General features: G+C 38.1%; 1 protein-coding gene across 1 annotated transcript in view; it reads right to left on the bottom strand.

The window, feature by feature from the left end:
- Positions 1–20139, bottom strand: part of ek1 (eph-like kinase 1) — a 61749-nt gene that overhangs the window by 15580 nt on the left and 26030 nt on the right. Inside the window, exons 4-9 of the mRNA XM_056249165.1 lie at positions 19199–19354; positions 18731–19084; positions 15200–15312; positions 12667–12829; positions 9553–9661; positions 592–659 (exon numbers count right to left, since the gene is read on the bottom strand). Coding sequence (XP_056105140.1) covers positions 592–659; positions 9553–9661; positions 12667–12829; positions 15200–15312; positions 18731–19084; positions 19199–19354 — 963 coding nt within the window. The remainder of the gene's footprint in view (positions 1–591; positions 660–9552; positions 9662–12666; positions 12830–15199; positions 15313–18730; positions 19085–19198; positions 19355–20139) is intronic.

The raw sequence follows: 20139 nt of genomic DNA, 5'->3' as shown, positions 1-20139 counted from the left end.
TGAACCATCCATTTTCCTAAAAGGAGGGGAGTGCCACATTTTCAACCTCATTAAACATTGTCTTTGGCAGGCAGGAAAAGTGTCATTAGAGAAAACACACATTAGGCAACTAGAGCGATCAGAGACATCATTTATCGGCAGATGCATCAGAGACACTGTTCACTAACCAACAATTTCCTGGAAAAACATGCACTTTCTCTATCCATCCATCCAGCCAGCCAGAACGAATTATGCTAGCCGTCTGACTGGCCAAAAAGACATACAACCCCTATTTCAAGGGTTCTCATCTCTGTCCCTCGAGGTCCATTTTCCTGCAGTTTAACTCCAACCTTGATTAACTCCAAACTCATTAGCTTGTTCAGGTGTGTTTGATTAGGGTTGGAGCAAAACTCTACAGGAACGTAGACCTTGAGGGCAAGAGTTTAGAACCCCTGCCCTATTTGATGAGATTTCTTGAACTATTTTCTTCGAATGAAATACATTATACATCTTAAAAAAAGTTCAGGTTTTCAACATTTGCCGGATATTTTGCTGATTATTCTTAAAAAGATTTGAGTTCTTTTCCAAGACCAAAAAACCTGCATGCATTACCTCGTCCATGCTGAAACTGCATTTTCTCTTCCTCTGGGTCCTGCTTTGCTTTAATATATCCACAGCGCCTGGAACAATAGGATAAGCACAATTAAAACAGGCCGACACAAAAGAATACATGCTTTCTCTCACATTAATTCAACCAACCAATTCCCCAAGACAAAAGAAAATGTTGAGAACTGTAGAATCAATTCTACAGCGGCCTGATACAGTCACATATATCATCTTTTAACAGTGTAGTTTAACAATAATGTGTCTTTAGAGTCCGGTTTTCCCACATAGTAAAGATTTCACTGCACTAATCCACTCTTTAGCACTGGGAAAATGCAATCCTGTCACCTCTGACTTTATCATTAACTACATCATTCCTCTCACAGTGGGATCATGAATAAGGAAATGCCCCAGATAATGAATATTCCAATACACTGGGGAGGAAAGGTGGCCAACGTAGGACTGATAATTATGTTCATTATTCATTTAATCCTCTTAGTGACACACACTCACACATTCCCCTTTCCTGTCATGTCTTTAACAAGAACGTATTGCCAAAAAAGTAATGTCAAAGGCTGTCTAGCCATAGTAATTATACATTATGTTGAAATGTGGAGAATGGCTGCAGAATGTCTAAAGACTGGAACATCTGATGGGGACCAGGTGGAAAAAGCTTTCCTAAATGGGTTTCTAGGGGACACTGGCTCAATAATATAGGTGAATATCCTCTTATGAATAGAAATACATGCTGGAGTCTCTATTGTAATATAGCTGATGACAAAATGCAAGGCATTTCTTCTACTGCAGGAAAAGAAAGCTAAGATGTCACCAACAGAGAAAGACAGTGTTTTATCTGAGACAATTATCACATCAACACTATAATCCAGCTAGAGTTGAAAGCCTTTGGGCGAATACACACAGGATTCTTTCTTGCGTCCAAAACCAGCTAGAGTGCAACAGAATTGAACAGATCACAGGGGTCTTGAGGTGCATTTTTAAAAGTTTGACACAGTTTAACTTGACACACCTTTTTAAACAACACAACAATCAACGAGGTATGACACAATCTGATGTTTGTGTACGTAGATAACCAGAATACAATCTGTGTGGTTGCCCCTTTATAAAGCCTATAATTCAGGGATGAGCGCCATTCAGAATTGAATTGAGAATTTGCATTAAACCACCAAACAAGAAGCATAATGATGATTCAATTTTTGATTTAAAGAAATGGAAGGAAGGAAGGAAGGAAGGAAGGAAGGAAGGAAGGAAGGAAGGAAGGAAGGAAGGAAGGAAGGAAGGAAGGAAGGAAGGAAGGAAGAAAGGAAGGAAGGAAGGAAGGAAGGAAGGAAGGAAGGAAGGAAGGAAGGAAGGAAGGAAGGAAGGAAGGAAGGAAGGAAGGAAGGAAGGAAGGAAGGAAGGAAGGAAGGAAGGAAGGAAGAAAGGAAGGAAGGAAGGAAGGAAGAAAGGAAGAAAGGATGGATGGAATCTTAGAATGATAGAAAGACGGATAGAATGATAGACAGGTAGACAGAACAATAAATAGATCAAACCACAGAATGATAGAAAGACTGAAAGACAGATAGAGAGATAGATAGAGATAGATTTCTCTTCCTGTCATTACAGCTTAACTTCCTGTGGGATGTGGCCAGTGGACAATTCAAACTCGCACTCAAGAATTTTGCACTGCGATCAGACCACAATGACAAATCATCAAAACTCTGCAATCAAACCGCTAAGCTATACTCCCGTAGCATCTGTGGGGAAACGATCATGTGATCAGTATTTTGGTCCTGCTATTGATTTTATGCCCAGTTAACAATTCTAATCAATACAGGAGTCCCCCTCTTCCAAGAGCCAGAGCGTGCTCAGCTGCCCCAGAGCAGTCAAAGCATCGGGGCCTGAGGCCAGGGTTGGGGCAAGAGCAGACCTGGGGGTCTATTACATAATGGGAAGACCGCTGGGTTCATTCATGCCTCCTCTAATCCGGAATGTTGCATCTCCCTGTGGAGCTGCAGGGGGTAAATCTTTCCCTTTCAGCTGTTGTACATCCCCGTCTGGTGGGGGTTCAGAGGTACATGTGTGTCGTTTCCTCTCTGCTGCTTTTAATGAGACTGTGGGTCTCAAGAGAGACCCCACCTGTTCATCAGCCACACATACATACACACCCCCCCCAAAAAATAAATGCTCGGGGGCCTAGTGTGCATCTGTGCACAGGTACAACCCCCTCAACCCCTTCGATCTTTATCCGTCCCATGTGCAAAACACAGTCTATTAAACGAAACATGTTTGCAGGGCTGGAGGGGTTCGCGGAGGTGGGCCACCCGACCGAAGCATGTGGTAATCAGGGAGTAAATCGGCTCTCCCAAAACCGACCCCACTTGCTCTCTAACCTGCCCCGCCATCCCTCGAGGTCCCGCAGACGGATCCCTCCCCCTTGCACCTGCTGCAGCGCCGCTCAACGCGCTGATGAAACACTTCCAGTGCCGCAGCGGGACATCCAGAAGCTTCTAAAGTGAAGCGTGATCCCACCCTTCAACCTTCTTGTCATTCATTTAAATGTAATATGCACTATTTACATATTCTGTTATAACGGTGTATAAAAAGGGGGGAAAAAAGTGACAGACTAGTGTCTGGGACTCTGCAATTAACGCATTTTTCAACTCTGAAGCATTCCTCAAATCCCTTTTGTGCGGTGATAAAGACGTTTCCCAGCCCTACACCGCTGGAAGCCCTTTTGTCTATGACCCAGTTTCTTTTTTCTTTCTTCTTCCTTTTTTTGTCTTTCTCCCGCTCTCACAGTGTGAAGCTTGTATCTGCAGGTGACAATGCAGCGGTGCAGCTTTGTATATGCTGACAGGGCTTCCATCTTTCTCTGTGCCTTTGAGAGAGGGACATTGAGACCATGTGGAGAACGGTGCAAAATTAGAGGGATTCTTAAACTGTCTGGCCTGCTTGAGGGAACTAGAAGTGAAAGCTGACTCAGACAGTCTGCCATAAGCATTACGAGAAAGATGTAATGGAGAGAAAGGGGAAATAGACATATTTGGTGCTTGTCAAAACAATATTATTGCTCATAGTAATTCAAACCTTAAAGTATTAAACGTTGGCATGCAACTCGTCTTATAGCGTTTATATTACATACATTAATGATACCTCAAATCTACCTCCTTGAGAATATATGGAAAGAAAAAGAAAAAGCAGCATAGAATTTCACTATAAAGTAGAGATTATACTAAATATATTTTAGAAGATTTTGTTTTCTACGGATTAAAAAAAATATCTTCATTTGTGTACTGAAGATGACCAAAAGTCATGAGGGAGAGTAAATAATGACAAATTTCATTTTGGGGTGAACTAACCCTTCATGGGCATGATAACACTGTGACAACTGATCATGCCTATCCACCTTTCCCTGTTGTAATATTGTTATCGTTTGATTTTATACAGGTGTCTGATGTTGATGAGGTCTGGGCACAAGTATCTGTTGGGGTGCTGACTGTCACAGATGATGATGTATTCTCTCGCCAAATCTTCTCTACCTTCTCTACCCAGTATTATTGTTGAAGGAAGAATTGTAATGGACAATCTCCAGAACGCATTTTGTTTGGGCTGTCATATTTGGATTGCCAAACATTTGGATTACCCTAAAGCCATGAAAAACATTCAAAGAGTGATGCTTGACTTGGGACAGAACAAAAAACTAAAATGCTTTTTTTGAGTGAGGTTAACTAATCGGAATTTACAGTGTACTAGCATAAAACACAGTGGTTTTAATGTGGTAACTCTCTCCTCTGACCCTCAAACTAGTTCATTACATAATGATACTCCAGTTCATTGAGCTAATGAGGTAAAGCAGCTTCCAGCTGGGTCTTCTTGAGGTCTGTTCAGCATTCAGTGGAAGGCAGGCAAGCTCCAGCCTTCAACTGCCACAAGGACATGCCAAGCCACTGGCATGGTCAATATATCCCAGCAGGGTGGCATGCACAACAGAACAAAATTCAACTGATGTCCTTGCATGTTGCCATGTGCCCGTTCTCCCAAAGGAAAGTTCTAATTTGGGATGGTTCACTGAAGCATGCATTTTATCTAGAAACACTATAGACAGAGTTAAAGCATACGTGAGTCCTGACGTTTTCTGTTAAAATCATAGAATATCAATGATTTATTTCCAGAAGTTTACATTTTTCCAAGCCTTTTCGGAGAAGCATGAAGGACATGTTGACACACATGATGAATACAAAGCGAACAGATCAATACAAATCTATCATTACCAATAAACAGTTTAATTATATCTGCTATTATTTAATAAAACATTCCCAATAGGTGATGAAGGACATAGTATAACCTTATAATTTAACCTACAAAAAAAAAAAAAAAAAGATTACTATAGAATGAAGAACTAATAATGACAAACCAAGTGGATATACTACTGGAATTCCTCCTAAATATGCTGCAAACAGAGGTGATAAAGCTGACGATTTCACATGGAGGGGCATGGCGGTATCAATTCAAACTACTTGAGGAAAGTGGTAATAAAAAAAATAAAAAAATAATCCTGACGTAAAACTTAGGGTAATAAAAAAGTAAATGTTCCATTATATGTTAAATGCTACATGTCATAATTTATAATGCAATGTGTATCAGAAAATATAGAAAGCTATTTTAAATAATCTGTAATATTTTCCTTTGTTCCACTTCATCAGAGGCATATTGGCAAAATGAGACCGGGTGATACTGGTAAAGAGGTACAGCATAGGCTATAAAGTGATCTAAAGGGGAATCATGAGTTTATTATTATCTTATACAGCAATAAGAATGATTACGAACGGAAATGTTGTAAACTAATGTTTAAACTAATGTCACAAAAACTGACAATGTGGTCCCTAGAGACATCTCTGTAAACCGTTCTCCTACCTGAAAAAAAAAAAAAAAAAAAAAGATTTACAATCAAGCTAATGATAAAAAGAGGAAATGATTGTGTGTTTGGAGGAAATGTACAGTCATAAATTCTTAGCTCCTCTGACAGGCGTTTTAAAAACACTGACTCCGTCAGTTGAGAAGGGTTCATTACGCTAATTGAAATTCAGAAGAAAATCGAGCTGATTGATGGCACATCCTGGTCTCATCTCCATCCATTGCACATGCATCCAACATATCATCCACCTCTATTTTCCGCTGATGCGTCCAGGCACATCTACAGCTGGCCTGCCATCAAACGAATGGAAATGAAATACTAAGTGAAGCTGCGTGCTGAGAGTGAGCGAGTCATGATGTGCTCCGGGGCTACAGGGACAGCGATTTCTGCTCGGAAAGGCGTTGGAATAGCCAGATGGAACTGTTTGAAAAAAAAAAAAAAACTCTAACACGCTCATGCAACCATTTCGGAATGGCACAGTAATTCCATTTTGTGTTTGTACTTGGATGTGTTGCTAAATTTCTGTTAACCCACATGCAAATGGACTGACTAAACAGTCACGGTACGGTATCAAACCCAAGGGCGAGATACAGGTAATGTCTGCACTAAATCAACCGAACAAGACCCATTAAGCCCTCGGCTGTGCTTTGAAAGCACGATCTACACTACTCAAACAGCCTACAGTACATTCACTCACGTTGGTACATTGACATTCACGGGAAGTAGATTTCATTCACAATTACACCACACTGTGGGTTTCACTACACAGAGAGAAATGTGCCTCTGAAACCTCTCAGTGTGAAACCTCTTTCTGATTGTGTTTTTCTGTTTTCAGCTCCTTTATCGCAATGGTTGCAAACTGATTTCACACACCAAAATGTTTTTTTCTCACTGATGGTTTAAGACCCTTTCAAAAATAGCCAAATCCATCTCAGAGAAACAGGCCACCTGTACGCCTTTTTTTTTTTTTTTTTTTTTTTTACTTGTAATGATGTTTTCAGCCTGGATTGGATCATTTTGTGGATGTAATTGATCGAATTTAATAATTTAATCTGCAATTACATTTTATAAGAGTCCCATAGAATATTCAATTATCAAATACCAGGTGTTAAATGGTGTGCATTTATTTTGTTATGTCATATATCATTTGCATAATGTTATGTAATAAATAATAAGCAATTGCATGCTTTAGTTTAGCACACCACAAATCTGCCAAATCTTAATGTGATTTGAGTAAGAAAGACAAGGGGAAAACACATAACCACTTTAAATGCAATAAAGCCGATAATAACCAATGAATTCATAATTCCAGCAGAAAGCAGGTGTGTGGCTTCTTAATTTCATCATTAAGCTGCAATAATTTCATGCAACATGAGCATTAGCGAATTGCTTGGTGGCAGTCCAACAGGAAGTCAAGGGAACTGCTTTAATATCAGAAGCCTGACGTTTCCTGCTTATTTTCGTGGCTGGCATTCAATGCTCCTCAGGCTTGCAAATGTGGACGTATTTGGCTAGTAGGCACCTGCTAGATATACTGCGGCATCTGTCATTGGGCTGAAATGTTCCACAGACACAATCATGAGGATCTTTAAAGTCTTTAAAGTGTGTCCACCATTTTGAATTGCTTTTCTGGATATAGGCGGAAAATAGAGGGGGAATGAAAGACAAATGAAGACCATCTGCCAGCATCATCACCAGTCAATCCGAGCTGTTTTTTCCTTCAAGCACTAGAACACCGTCCAACATCAAATCACCGCCAGCCAAATTCGGTGCAAAAACAAAATTGAACACACTAAACATGCCTGAACTCTTCATATTTCTCTGACCAACCTAAACACACAGGCCAGAGTTCCCATTGCTTCTAAACAAAGCATTTCTACAAGTTTTTTTTTTACATTTTTTATAATTACAAGAAAATGATGATTTAAAATTAATCATCTGTAACACAAAAAGTTAAAAAAGCTGAACGAACAAATAACAAATTCTAGAGAACGTTTTAAAAAAGGCTACACTAGAACATGCTGAATAGAAATTCCTTTCACTTTTCTTTAATGATTTCCACATTTCTAAGCCTGGAAATCACAAATGTAAATTTGTGGGGGGAAAAATGAAAAACAAATCTCTACAGATTCTCTCATGACCTTGCTAAATCTAGGCATTTGAAACCATAACATCTTGCTTACGATTCCCACTAGAGGCAAAATATGTTTTGTTTTCAGCTCAGCAAGAGAATCAGAAATCAATGACCTCAAACTGTCATTAATGGAAAGGCCTCCCTCTCTCAAAGCTCAGCTGAGGTTCTGAAAGCAGTTAAAAGAACCGATGGCACTGTGAAACGAATACCTTGTTAAGTCCAGTATATATAGCACAGTATAATCCAATGTCAAGGGACTGAATGCAATTAGAGAGTTTAGCTTCACTCACCATTACGATTCATTGGCCACCACACCACACTAGAAGCACGTCATTCAAGATCAGCATCAAAACTGTTTTTATTGCTTCCACGAGGGTCTTCCCACAAGCAGTCACACATGCATTGAGATGGGGGGTTTTGGAAACCATATATAAGAGGTGGCAGCACCAAGGTTTTGGCTTGCAGGCATAAACTTGGCCGACATAACACATCCTACGGGATCGTTCTGTCACAGTGCATTATGGGTTACAAATTGCAAAGCAGACGGAAATCTCATTCTGTGTTACAACATACTGGATCATATATCATCCAACAAAAAATCCCTACTAAATCAGCCTTTGAAATAGGAATGTGATTACCGGTCAATAATAATAATAATAACAAAAAGCTGAAATGATGCCAGTCTTTCTGTAGTATTTATTGGTAGTACAGAATAAATTTGGTACAGTGTAGCTGCATATTGCCCTTGTATCATTACATGTTTTAGAAACAGACAGGAAAACTAATTTAACTATATATATATATATATATGTTGGTAAACAATATTCCTCTTTTTGATTTTTAAATGACATTATATTATATAAATACTTCTATATCAAATAAAAGTGTATATATAAACAATAAGAATTGTAACACTTTACTTAAAGCCTTTACATATATTATGCATTATAAACGTATACATGCATTAATTATGCCTTGTAATGCACCTTACAATGCATTTTATGGTCTCATGAATAATAGGATGTAACAAGGCCTCAATATGCAAATATTATAACATTCTAACTTTGGTTACAATTCTTTATAAAAGGATATAATGCATTACAACAACGTACATTATGAATACCTTAATAATGCATTATGCATAAAGGTTTTAAGTAAAGTATTACCATAAAAATGAATTTAAAATAAAAATATATAAAAAAAAATTATAATATACTTAAATAATTATAATTATTTATAATATATAATTAATAATAGCATTTTCGTTTTTGCTGTTGTACTGAAACAAAGACCAAAAGGCCAAACATCTACACAAAGATCAGCTCATGACTCATTCTGACCATTTCATGTCATCAAGAGCAGTTTATTTTCTGCTTTCTCTTCCTCGTCTCCTCTGATCCACCCATTCCTTTCATTTCCATTTCATTAGCTCCCTCACTCTCAGCCGTACAGCGCCTCTACTCTTGCTTTTCTCCCTCATGTCTGTCTCTTCAATTGTTCTCTCAAGTGTTTGCTTTCATCTCTACAGATCACGCTACGCAATCAGAGGGCTAAACAATTTTGTGTCCTTTTGATTTTGTGTAAATGCACACATGCACAGACACAAAGGCATACACACAGAGACAGACGCACAACAACATCTCATTTGCTCGATTCTGTCTTTCTATATTATTTACAGTTTCTCTCTGATTAAATGAAATATGGTTTCTTCATCCTTCGTATGGATTTGTTGAAAGTTAAAGAACCCAGATAGGCACTGATTTATCCAAGTCTGCCAATGTAGAAGTCACTACTGCTTTTTTTTTTACTGCATACAGAAGATTCCATACTTTGGGTCTGGATATTTATAAAGAATATGGTGCAGTCTAAATCTAAGACTCAAGATGAGAACGATTAAAGAAAAATAGTAAATTGCTCTTACCGTCCGCTCACAACAAAACAGGCCACCAGCAAGACCAGAAGCACAGCACCTCCAGCCACCGAGATGGCCAGTATGGTTTGCTGGTTGGGATCTCCAACCGCCAGCATATCTAAGAGGAAGAGAGAGAAACCCACATTAAAGCAGATATAATCTTAAGTTGTTCAATTTAGCACAGTTCTGGTTTAATATCTATAGTTATTTTCGCAGTTGTTCAATCAATGTATCTGTCTTTAACAAGATTTTAGGTTAAAATGAATATAAATATATAAAGGAAAGAGTATAGTTTAGGTGCTGGTCATCATTTCTTTCAACAATTTTCAATTTTTGAATTAATAAATAATTGTATTTTTTACTTGACTTTTTTTTAGAACTAATTGCAAATATACTACAGATATGCCATGCAGTTTTAAAATGGATTAATAAATCATATTTCCATATACCAATCTGTGTCTAAATAGTAGTACATGGTAAACACATTTAGAAATGGTTAAAGCTTCTTTATTGACACCATGGCAAATTTCATAACAATTTTCAACTATTCTGACATCATTAACTGATTGACATCATTCCCCGCCATTGACGGAATTTTCTGGCTTTCCCTGTTTTCACTGTTATATGGTAGGGGGCGCTACGGGCTCTATGCACGGCGGTATTTCCGGTGAAGGTCTAAGGATGCTGGATTACTTCCGCCGATCGTAGAATTCAAATGCTATACCGAGAATTTATATTGGTTTTTATACTCTATTGCTATACCAAAGAAGCGTTAGTCACAAAAACAGACAAAACAGACACCCCTCATTTTGTTTATGCTTCTTTGTTTATTATATTAAATAAACATAACTATATATAAAATTACATCTAAACGTATTAAAGTTTCGTTTCAAAGACGAGAGGACAGTAAATTTTGAAGACTCTGCCATAATCCCGATTTCCTCGGTTTTCCTCTGCTTTAAATCTCCCCAACCGGAAACTGAAGAGCAGCCTTGCGTCAAATGCGGAAGTTATGCGTGCATATAGCCTATTACGCATCTTCTGAAAGAGTAGAGAATCGCTGGATCATAACACAATTAAAAAAGGAGCAGAAACAAAAGATAAAAGCATTGCTTATGCACACTGTAATCTTTGAAAAAAATGCAATTTTTCTCAGCTTTTTGTTCAAAATGTTGCTTTTTTATTAAACTTACCCACATTCAAGAAGTGTTGATAAAAAAAGAATGCATTAAGCTAGAATTAAACCTTTTTTAGAGGCTCATGATTTTTTTAGATGCATGTTCAGATATTCATGCAACAAAATATTCTAAGGGCCATGAAATTTTTGTGAAAATTATCAAAAATGCTGTTGGTGGCTGGCAACTTTTTTTTCTTTTTTTAAGCTGGTGGGAAGAGTTAACGTGTTATCACAATGAAAAATATATTGAAAAATATTTTAGTGGAGAAACAAAAAAAAGAACTGATGATAAATAAGCTGGATTTCAGCAGATAATGTTAAAATAAAAAGCGTCTCCCTCTAATTATGTGCATTGAATGGTGGCGGGTACCATATGGCACACAAACTATGAGACAAACACAGCGGGGCATCTGCCTACTTTGAGCTAAAGCTGCTCACACTTCAGAGGAACACTGACAGAAAATCTACATGCTCAGACTTCAAACACCGCAGCGAGAGAGCAAACTGCAGCGCGTCAGGAGCCTCGTCTATCTCAGGGGACTAATTGAACGTGTTCACATGCATGAATATTTCACAGCCTCTTTCTACGCGCGCGGCGGATCGGAAATTCAATCAGCGGCATCTGATGGAGAAATACACGGGTGTGACACAGGTAAGAGTTTGGCCAAAGCAAAGTCCTTTCCCAGAATGTCCTTGAAAATTTGAAAATATTCTGCTTTGAATGAGAAATAAAGGGTTTGCAGGCATTTGCACAGTCAGAAACAGAATAAAGGGATCTAAAATCAAGGACATTGTGAATGGGATTTAATAAATCAATAAGCCACAAAAGCAGTGTGCATAAACCCCACTTAACTGTGGTAAAATTGTGATGCACAGCCTTGAGTGGCTTATTATTTTACAAAATAACAAAATCTAATTAAAATGCAAATGTTCAACAAATAATTATGTTTATTAATAATATACACAATAAACAATTCTTACATCAAGTAATGTAGCCAAACTGTAAGCTAGCAACGAAGCAATTTTTGACAAAAATGCTGTAGAGTTCAATTGATGTGTCTAGTAATAATAATAATACATTAATTTTATATAGCGCCTTTAAAAGTTGCTTTCTCAAAGCGCTTTACAGGCAAACATAACAACAGAGAAAACTACACACTTTAAATACAAAAATAAACTAATAAAATGAATAATCAAGTAAAAGCAATCCTAAAATAAAAATGTTTGAGAAGAGATTTAAAAGTCACTAATGTAATGTATTTGCTTCCCTGATGTGTAATGGATTTTATAAAATATTTACTTGTATAAATATTAAGCACACAAAATTTGATTACGTCATCGCAAGGGTTAGTTCACCCAAAAATTAACATTTTGTCATAATTTACTCACCCTCATGTCGTTCCAAACCCGCAAGATTTTCATTCCTCTTCGGAACACAAATTAATATATTTTTTATGAAATCAGAGAGCTTTCAGTCCCTCCATTGACCGCTACGCAACTACTACTTTGACACTTCAAAAAGGTCATAAAGACATCGTAATTTATATGAATCGAGAGATTTAGTTCTAAATTTTCTGAGGAGACACGATCGCTTCAAATGATGAAAAGATTTAATTTAAGCTTTTATTCATATATAAACATTCATCAACTCACACATCAGATATGATAAACGGAAGCTCAAGCATGTTTGCTTTAAGTGCAAGAACCAATGAGGTTCATTCTTGTGTGTTACGCAGCACGTTTGAGCAAGAACCAATGAGATTCATTCGTGTTACAAGACACGTTGGAGTTTTCGCAAGAACCAATGAGATTCATTCACGTTTGAGCTTCCGCAAGAACCAATGAGATTTGTCATTTTGCGTCAAGCAGGTTTGGTTGAGCTTCTGTTTATGTTATGTTTAGAACGACATGAGGGTAAATAATGGTTAAGATGGTTTTCCACTCACCTTCATGGCTTGTCTCCAACTCAATCTCTCCCCTGTAGTTCCCATAGCCACCATCCGTACGGACTCGAACCCGGAAGATGTATGTGGTTCCCGGCTTGAGTCCGTCCACCGTCATGCTGTTGGATTTGGTCTTCAGGACAGTGTAGTTCTGATCATGCTGGTTCTATAGTGGGAAAGAATGGAATGATAAATGAACAAGGCAGCATTCTATGAAGACGGATGTCTCGATCCATCACGCCGATACCTGAATCCCTTACTGTCCTGCAAACCCCCAGGAGGCTGCGTGAACTTTGTCGAATCATCCATAATGGATCGACAGAAACAAACGAAGAACAAGAGAACAAAGCATGCAGATTGGATTCAAATCAGTCAATTGCCAATTAGCAATTAGCTCAGATGGAATTTAGTGCTCATTCAAGCACCTCCTGCCAACAGCTAACACAATGCTTTTCACGTAGACGGATTGAACTGAAAAGAAACTGCAGATTTCTGCAGTTTTTTTTAAGGGCCTAACTGCTTTTCGGTTTCCAGTAACTGGAATTTATCCAGACAAATGACATCAATCCTACTGACGCCTCATTGTCCAATTCTCATTGTCCAATCCTAAGTGGAATTCCATACAGTGTGCTCATGTTAATATTTCACAGCTTATCGATATCCATTCATCTTCCTTCATGTAAGCCTTTCGCTAAAGTGGCACATGGCGTCTCGCTTAGGGAAATCTAACGTTCCAGACAGGAACGCCACACCCTGCAAGAGAGGGACTGCCATATTTCCTGTGGTGCTATTAAATCTAAGATGGGCCAAACAGGCGGCATCAAACGGATCGCGGACACAGCGGCAGGCGAGCCTGTCCATCTGTGCGCTCCATCTAAAAGCCACATAGCCCATAATCACCTGAATAAATCATAATAATTACCCATCACCCTGTCTTCATGCCACAGAGCCAAATACTGCGGTACAGGAGGGTGTCACCGAGGGATCTAAACAACTAACCGTGCCAAATCACTTACCCTGTGTATAGAAATGTTACTGTAGAAAGCAGTTCACACTAGAGATACACATCAGTTATTGGCCGATAATAGAGATATTTTGTGCATGCTCATCTCTGCTATATTTGAAATAAATGTAATCTTTAGCAAATCTGAAAATGAATATGTAATTTTGATATGGTACAATATAATATTGTGATGCCTAAATTTACCTTTTTTGGCATTCAAAATAATTGATTCATGATTTTAGATTTATTTCTGAATTGAATTATACACAATAGTATAAAATAGTATTTTAATAAAAATGTATATTTAAAATAAATATAGATCGAAAATTTGTTTCCACCGTAGATGCGTACATAACCCGAACACACATATAACATGTTAAATTATCGTCATATAATACGATCAAAAATAATCTCTGACATTACAAAAAAAAACAAAAAAAAACAAAGAGAGCATCGGTGACGTATAATAATATCAATAATATTTCGATACAAAAGAAGAAGAAGAGGAGGAGGCTGAACAGACAAGTGTCTAAGTTTACGAATAGCTGTCAGTCTTTGTTGACAGCACTTGTAAACCCCTAGAGTGTGCTGGTTGAAGTTGAGATTTTGATCAAAAGTAATGCCGAGATATTTGAAATACTCCACCCTTTCAACTATCTCTCCGTTAATGGTAATGCTAGAAGCATGGATCTGTGTTTTTGGGGAGCTAAAGACCAGTTCCTTAGTCTTTGAAATATTGAGATGCAGAAAGGTATCCTCACACCACATACTAAAATGTGCTATAGAACGTTGATAGTCCAAAAGAGTCACTGTCCTTATTAAGCAGAGCAAGAATGGCTGTATCAAATATTACAAATATTTAATTTATATAAATATAATTATATAACCATATAAAAAATGATCTATATACAGTAGCCTATATATTCTTACATATATATTTGCTTATCTAATGTCTGCTTATAATTAAATATATAAATTATTTATTTATTTGTTATAGACCATTAAATTAGTAGTTGGACATACAGTATTATACACTTTATGACATTACATAATAATCACATATCAAATGACAACATCAAATTGAAATCAGATTTCACCATTCAGAATGAGACTTGTTTTTAATCGGATTTCAAACCACATATGGATGTTTTAATTCGATTTCAAACATAATCACATATGGATTTGTAAATAAATGAGATTTCATGTGCTTCTTTGCTGTTTAGACTACAGCCAATTGGATGCTGTAAATAAATAATAAAATGTCTGCCTGTCTGAACAAAGCCTAGGTGATTTTGTTCAGGACAATAATGTCATCAACTCTAAAATGTGACAACCTTGAAGGTTTTTGGCAGGCGGGACATCTATGAATGTTAATTGGGACCGAATGAAGCATGTCTGTGTTAACATTACAGCCTCTCCCCAGGGTACGATAAAAGTGAGCTGCCATATGTCCAATCAGTGCAAGGAGAACTCACATAGGGCCAAAAGGTCATGGAGATTTGAGTGTGTTGAAGAAAGACCAAAGCCTCTAACCTTTTCATAATAGGTGACTTCATATTCCACCACGGTCCCGTCGGCAGGTTCTGGACCCTGCCATGCCAGCGTTACACTGTCAGTGCCCTTCCTTTCCTTTAAGATGACGCTCACTGAAAAAGAAAGAGGGAGAGATGAATTGAGATTGATTTCCATGTAAAAGAGGAGGATTAATTACACTTCTAATTAAAGAGTATGAGAGGGCTGCCGGAGCGCTTCTTGTCTTTTTCGGGAGTGATAAATTATTCTGCGTGTGTAGTGAGTCATTTTCACCCGTACTACATAGCTGGCACGCAGCCAGAGCACCTCAGCCCCGTCTATTCACACAACAGCAGCGTTCACGAGCCGCCCTGAGCGGAGAGAGACAGAGGTGCTAATGATGGTGTCAGATCGGGAGTACAAACGAGGGCCTCCCGTTTTGGGCCCCGGCAGCCAGTGATGAATGAAGGAGCTGACGTTTCGATCTTTAATGAGCTGTGTGAGTCTTAACTCTGCGTACACTGTTCTGATCTGCCACGCAGCGCTGACACAGTGACACCGCTAACTGCCGTACACACACAAACACTCTTAAGCTGATAAACAAACAGCTACGCTCATATCTCAGCATGTGTTTGGTTCACAGATAAAAGAACAGATGCGCTTCAGTTCAGAGTAAGTGAAAAGAAAGGTGTCTCAAAATATCACCGATTTATATTCATTCGAATGAAAGAGGTGGCACAGATCTTAAATAGTCTTTTAAAAAACATGGCACTCATACATGGTATAAAGAGCTAGAAGGTAATCAAGAAATTTTTCTTATTATTATCAATGTGGCAAAGAGTTGTGCTGCTTAATATTTTTGAGGAAACTGTGATGCATTTTCAGGGTTATTTGATGAATAAAAAGTTCAAAAGAACAGCATTTATTTCAAATAGATTTTTTGATGTCTTTACTGTTACTGTTGACCAATTTAATGCGTCCTTGCTGAATAAAAGTATTCATTCAAAAACGTACTGACTCCAAACTTTTGAATGGTAGTGTAAACAGTGCAAATTTCACATTTTATTAAGAAAACAATAGGGTCAATTGTCAATAGAGGAGATTAACATAACTACTTTCTGCATCAACTAACTTGCATTATACATTCATATGTGTAGCATAACAACACTTTGCATTCAGTTCTAATGAAGTCATAAATCTGTCATCTTTGTTTGATGTTTTCGTCATTTTACGTTGCCTTATAATTTGCATTTATAAATATTCTGTTTGCCATCACTCGCACACCTGCCGATGAAAGATGTGCCCTGAAACATCAGTCGATATCCGCGTCATGCAAAACATGCAAATACAGGCACTACATCATCCCAGAAGCCTCCTCTCGACGCACGGCGGATTGTCTCTTGAATATTTCAAGCGGTGTGGACCAGAGGGCAAGTACTCGAAATATAAACCAATCACAGTTACGTATACCTCAATACATCCCCTCCCACAGTGGCGTTTCCACGGTTACAGGCATGTCAGCTCTCATAAGAGCGAAGGGCTGTTGATCTGGGCATCCAGGGTGACTCTCCTCTCAGGCTTCTCATTACGCTGCCTCTCGCTCCTGTCTATCTCTCTCTCGCTCTTGTTCTCTAAGGGGCTGAATCATACTTAACCACAGGATCAGGAGAGCTCGTCTCTCCTCTCGACCAATGACGGGCTTCGAGCCACACACAGAGTGCGGGTTTAAAGGTCAGACGAGATATAAGAGAGGACCCATTGAAACACAGCATGCCAGTGTAAAATTCAAAAGCAGGAAGCAAGAGACAAAAATTGTGACTAAAGCTGCAGAGATTTAAGAAAAATGTGTAACGGAGGACGATTAAAGCTGTTGAAGGACTACATATCCCTGACTCGTCTGACAGACAGTTATAAAATACATCTACATCACAGCATATTTTTTGTATGAACCAAAAAAAAAAAAGTGGTTATTACATTTAGAACAACGGTTTCAAATTTTGCAAAGGACCCCCAAATATAACCATTTCCTTGCAAGGAATCCCTTCATAAAACATAAAGATAGCTTTAAATGTTCATGTATTAAGGACTCATTTATACTGTACATGAAAAATATTAAGTGTGATATTATATAATAGCATTTTTATTATATATTATTCCATTTATGTTCTATATTATATTTATATTTATTTATCCATGAAAATATTATTTTATACATTCATAAATTATCACATTTATATTTTATATTATATTTATTTATCCATGAAAATATTATTTTATACATTCATAAATTATCACATTTATATTTTATATTATATCAATAATTATATATACGTGTGCGTGTGTGTGTGTGTGTGTGTGTGTATTTGTGTATATATATATATATATATATATATACTATTATATAAACAAAAACTTTTAAAATGTTAATCGATTTGACAGCACTAAATATAATATAAAATAAAAAAACTATATAAAGATTTGGTTTCTTTCTATGACGTAATGTTAAAACTCAACAGTCAACAGAATAAAGTAATTGGCATTAAAGGAGAACTCCGGCGCAAAATGAACCTTTGGTCTAATTACACATTGTTACCTAGTCAACCGTTATCTGAGATTTGTTTTCATGATTATCGAATGTAAATAGTTTTATCTCTAAAAACAGTTTAGCCTATAAAGCAAGTATAACGGTAGTATATTGGGCATAGATCAATGACAAATAAAATTCGCTTGTTAATACCACTAACAAGGTTCAAAATAGCCCCACACTAACACGGTAGCATAATGAGGGTCCCTACCTTCAAACCAAAGCATTGAGAACTTTGTCAGTGTCCAGACAGTTTAATAAGAAGATATTTTTTACATACAGTCAACTTCGCGTATACAGGCAGAAGCCATCTTTGAAAAAGAGTCTCTACCAGTCGATCTACGAACGCCGATCCAAGCCTGCTGTTCGCACTCACCTTATCACAACTTATAGCTCGTTCACATCTCACCAGCGCACTTGGATCGGCGTTCGTAGATCAACTGGTAGAGACTCTTTTTCAAAGATGGCTCCTGTCTGTATACGCGAAGTTGACTGTATGTAAAAAATATCTTCTTATTAAACTGTCTGGACACTGACAAAATTCTCAATGCTTCGGTTTGAAGGTAGGGACCCTCATTATGCTACCGTGTTAGTGTGGGGCTATTTTGAGCCTTGTTAGTGGTATTAACAAGCGATTTTTATTTGTCATTGATCTATGCCCAATATACTACCGTTATACTAGCTTTATAGGCTAAACTGTTTTTAGAGATAAAACTATTTACATTCGATAATCATGAAAACAAATCTCAGGGAACGGTTGACTAGGTAACAATGCGTAATAGGACCAAAGGTTCATTTTGCGCCGGAGTTCTCCTTTAATCTTATTTCAAAAAAAAGAAGAAAAAAAAAGATTTAGGGTTCCTGGACACCAGTTTTGAAAACCCCTCATTCAGAGGCTTCTAAGGAGTCTTATCCTACTAACATATAACACATAGAAAACCCCTTCTTGAAGAACACTGACATCTCACCTGTCTGACTGGTGGTGACGTTGACGGACACTAGTTGACGTGGACTGGGGCTGAGATCTGACACTCCGTTCAGGGCTTCTATGCTGAAGGTATAATTGGTGTGAGGCTGCAGTTCTGTGACCAGAACCCTGGGGTGCGTCAAGCCAAACTGCCTGGGGTTGAAATGTGGACCACTGCCGCAGGGAACACACTTCTCACTGTCCCCTGCAGCCCCTGTATCTCCCGAACACTTCCTGCAGTGGACACTATAGGTAACATCTCCACGTCCACCACTGTCACGAGGAGGACTCCATTCTAGAGTGACTGCAGTCTCGTTCACCATTGAAATAGGGTTGCCGGGTGCCGAGGGGGGTCCTGATGAACGTACATACAAGTAAAACACATTAACTGTACAGTTATCTAAATAACAACAAACTGGATGTTCGATTGATTGATTTTAGTTAACATTTAGAAAGACCCTCAGCTTACTTGTGCACGCCATGGAGCGAGGGTCAGATTCTGCCCTGTAAAAGCCTCTCTCACACACACACTCGGAGGCTTTGTCCTGGTGGGAGTAGCTGTGTGGAGGACACTTCACGCAGTACGCATCCATGGCAGAGGCCTTGTAAAAGCCTGACCGACATGCTATTGAAGAAGAAAAAGATTAAAAAAAGTATTTTATTTATTTTCAGAAAGATTAATATTATTATAATAAATTACAAGTTGAATTATAAGAGAAATGTTGATATGAGTTCTCATTATACAGTATATAGTTAAACCAAAACAAGGAAACGAATCAGTTTAACGTGGCCACAATCTATCTATCTATCTATCTATCTATCTATCTATCTATCTATCTATCTATCTATCTATCTATCTATCTATCTATCTATCAAATAATATCAATTAAAATGTCATTTACATATAGAATTCTAAAAAATTCTTAAAGGTACAGTGGCAGAAACAGACAAAAATGTTGTATTCTAAGGGTACAAGAGAGAATTAAAAAAATTACATTTTGACATTTTAGAGCATGAAACCTTATACTTGAATACTATTGAAGAAGCAATGTGAAGAGAGGAGTTTTGTGAGGTTATGAGGGAGATTTCCCCTCAGCTCTCGTCACCTTCTTCAGTGAGGCATTTCTAACATTGCATTCCACTGCAGCATTAGCCTGACTGGAGGCACGTGGCGGCCGTGTGTGTGTGTTGGGGGGGGGGGGGGCGGGGGGGAGGCTGGGGGGGGGGGGAGGCTGGGTTAAGTTGGAGCTGTGTGTGTGTGTGTGTGTGTGTGTGTGTGTGTGTGTGTGTGTGTGTGTGTGTGTGTGTGTGTGTGTGTGTGTGTGTGTGTGTGTGTGTGTGTGTGTGTGTGTGTGTGTGTGTATGCGCGCATCAGAGCACTTTCCCTCAGGGATGCTGTGCCAGACTCCC

This window comes from Rhinichthys klamathensis, unplaced genomic scaffold (assembly GCF_029890125.1).
Source record: "Rhinichthys klamathensis goyatoka isolate OS25496 unplaced genomic scaffold, OSU_Roscu_1.1 h1tg000059l_1, whole genome shotgun sequence".
In the NCBI taxonomy this organism is placed as follows: domain Eukaryota; kingdom Metazoa; phylum Chordata; class Actinopteri; order Cypriniformes; family Leuciscidae; genus Rhinichthys; species Rhinichthys klamathensis.
Note: the sequence above shows the minus strand (reverse complement) of the source record. Positions and strands in the feature narration are given on the sequence as shown.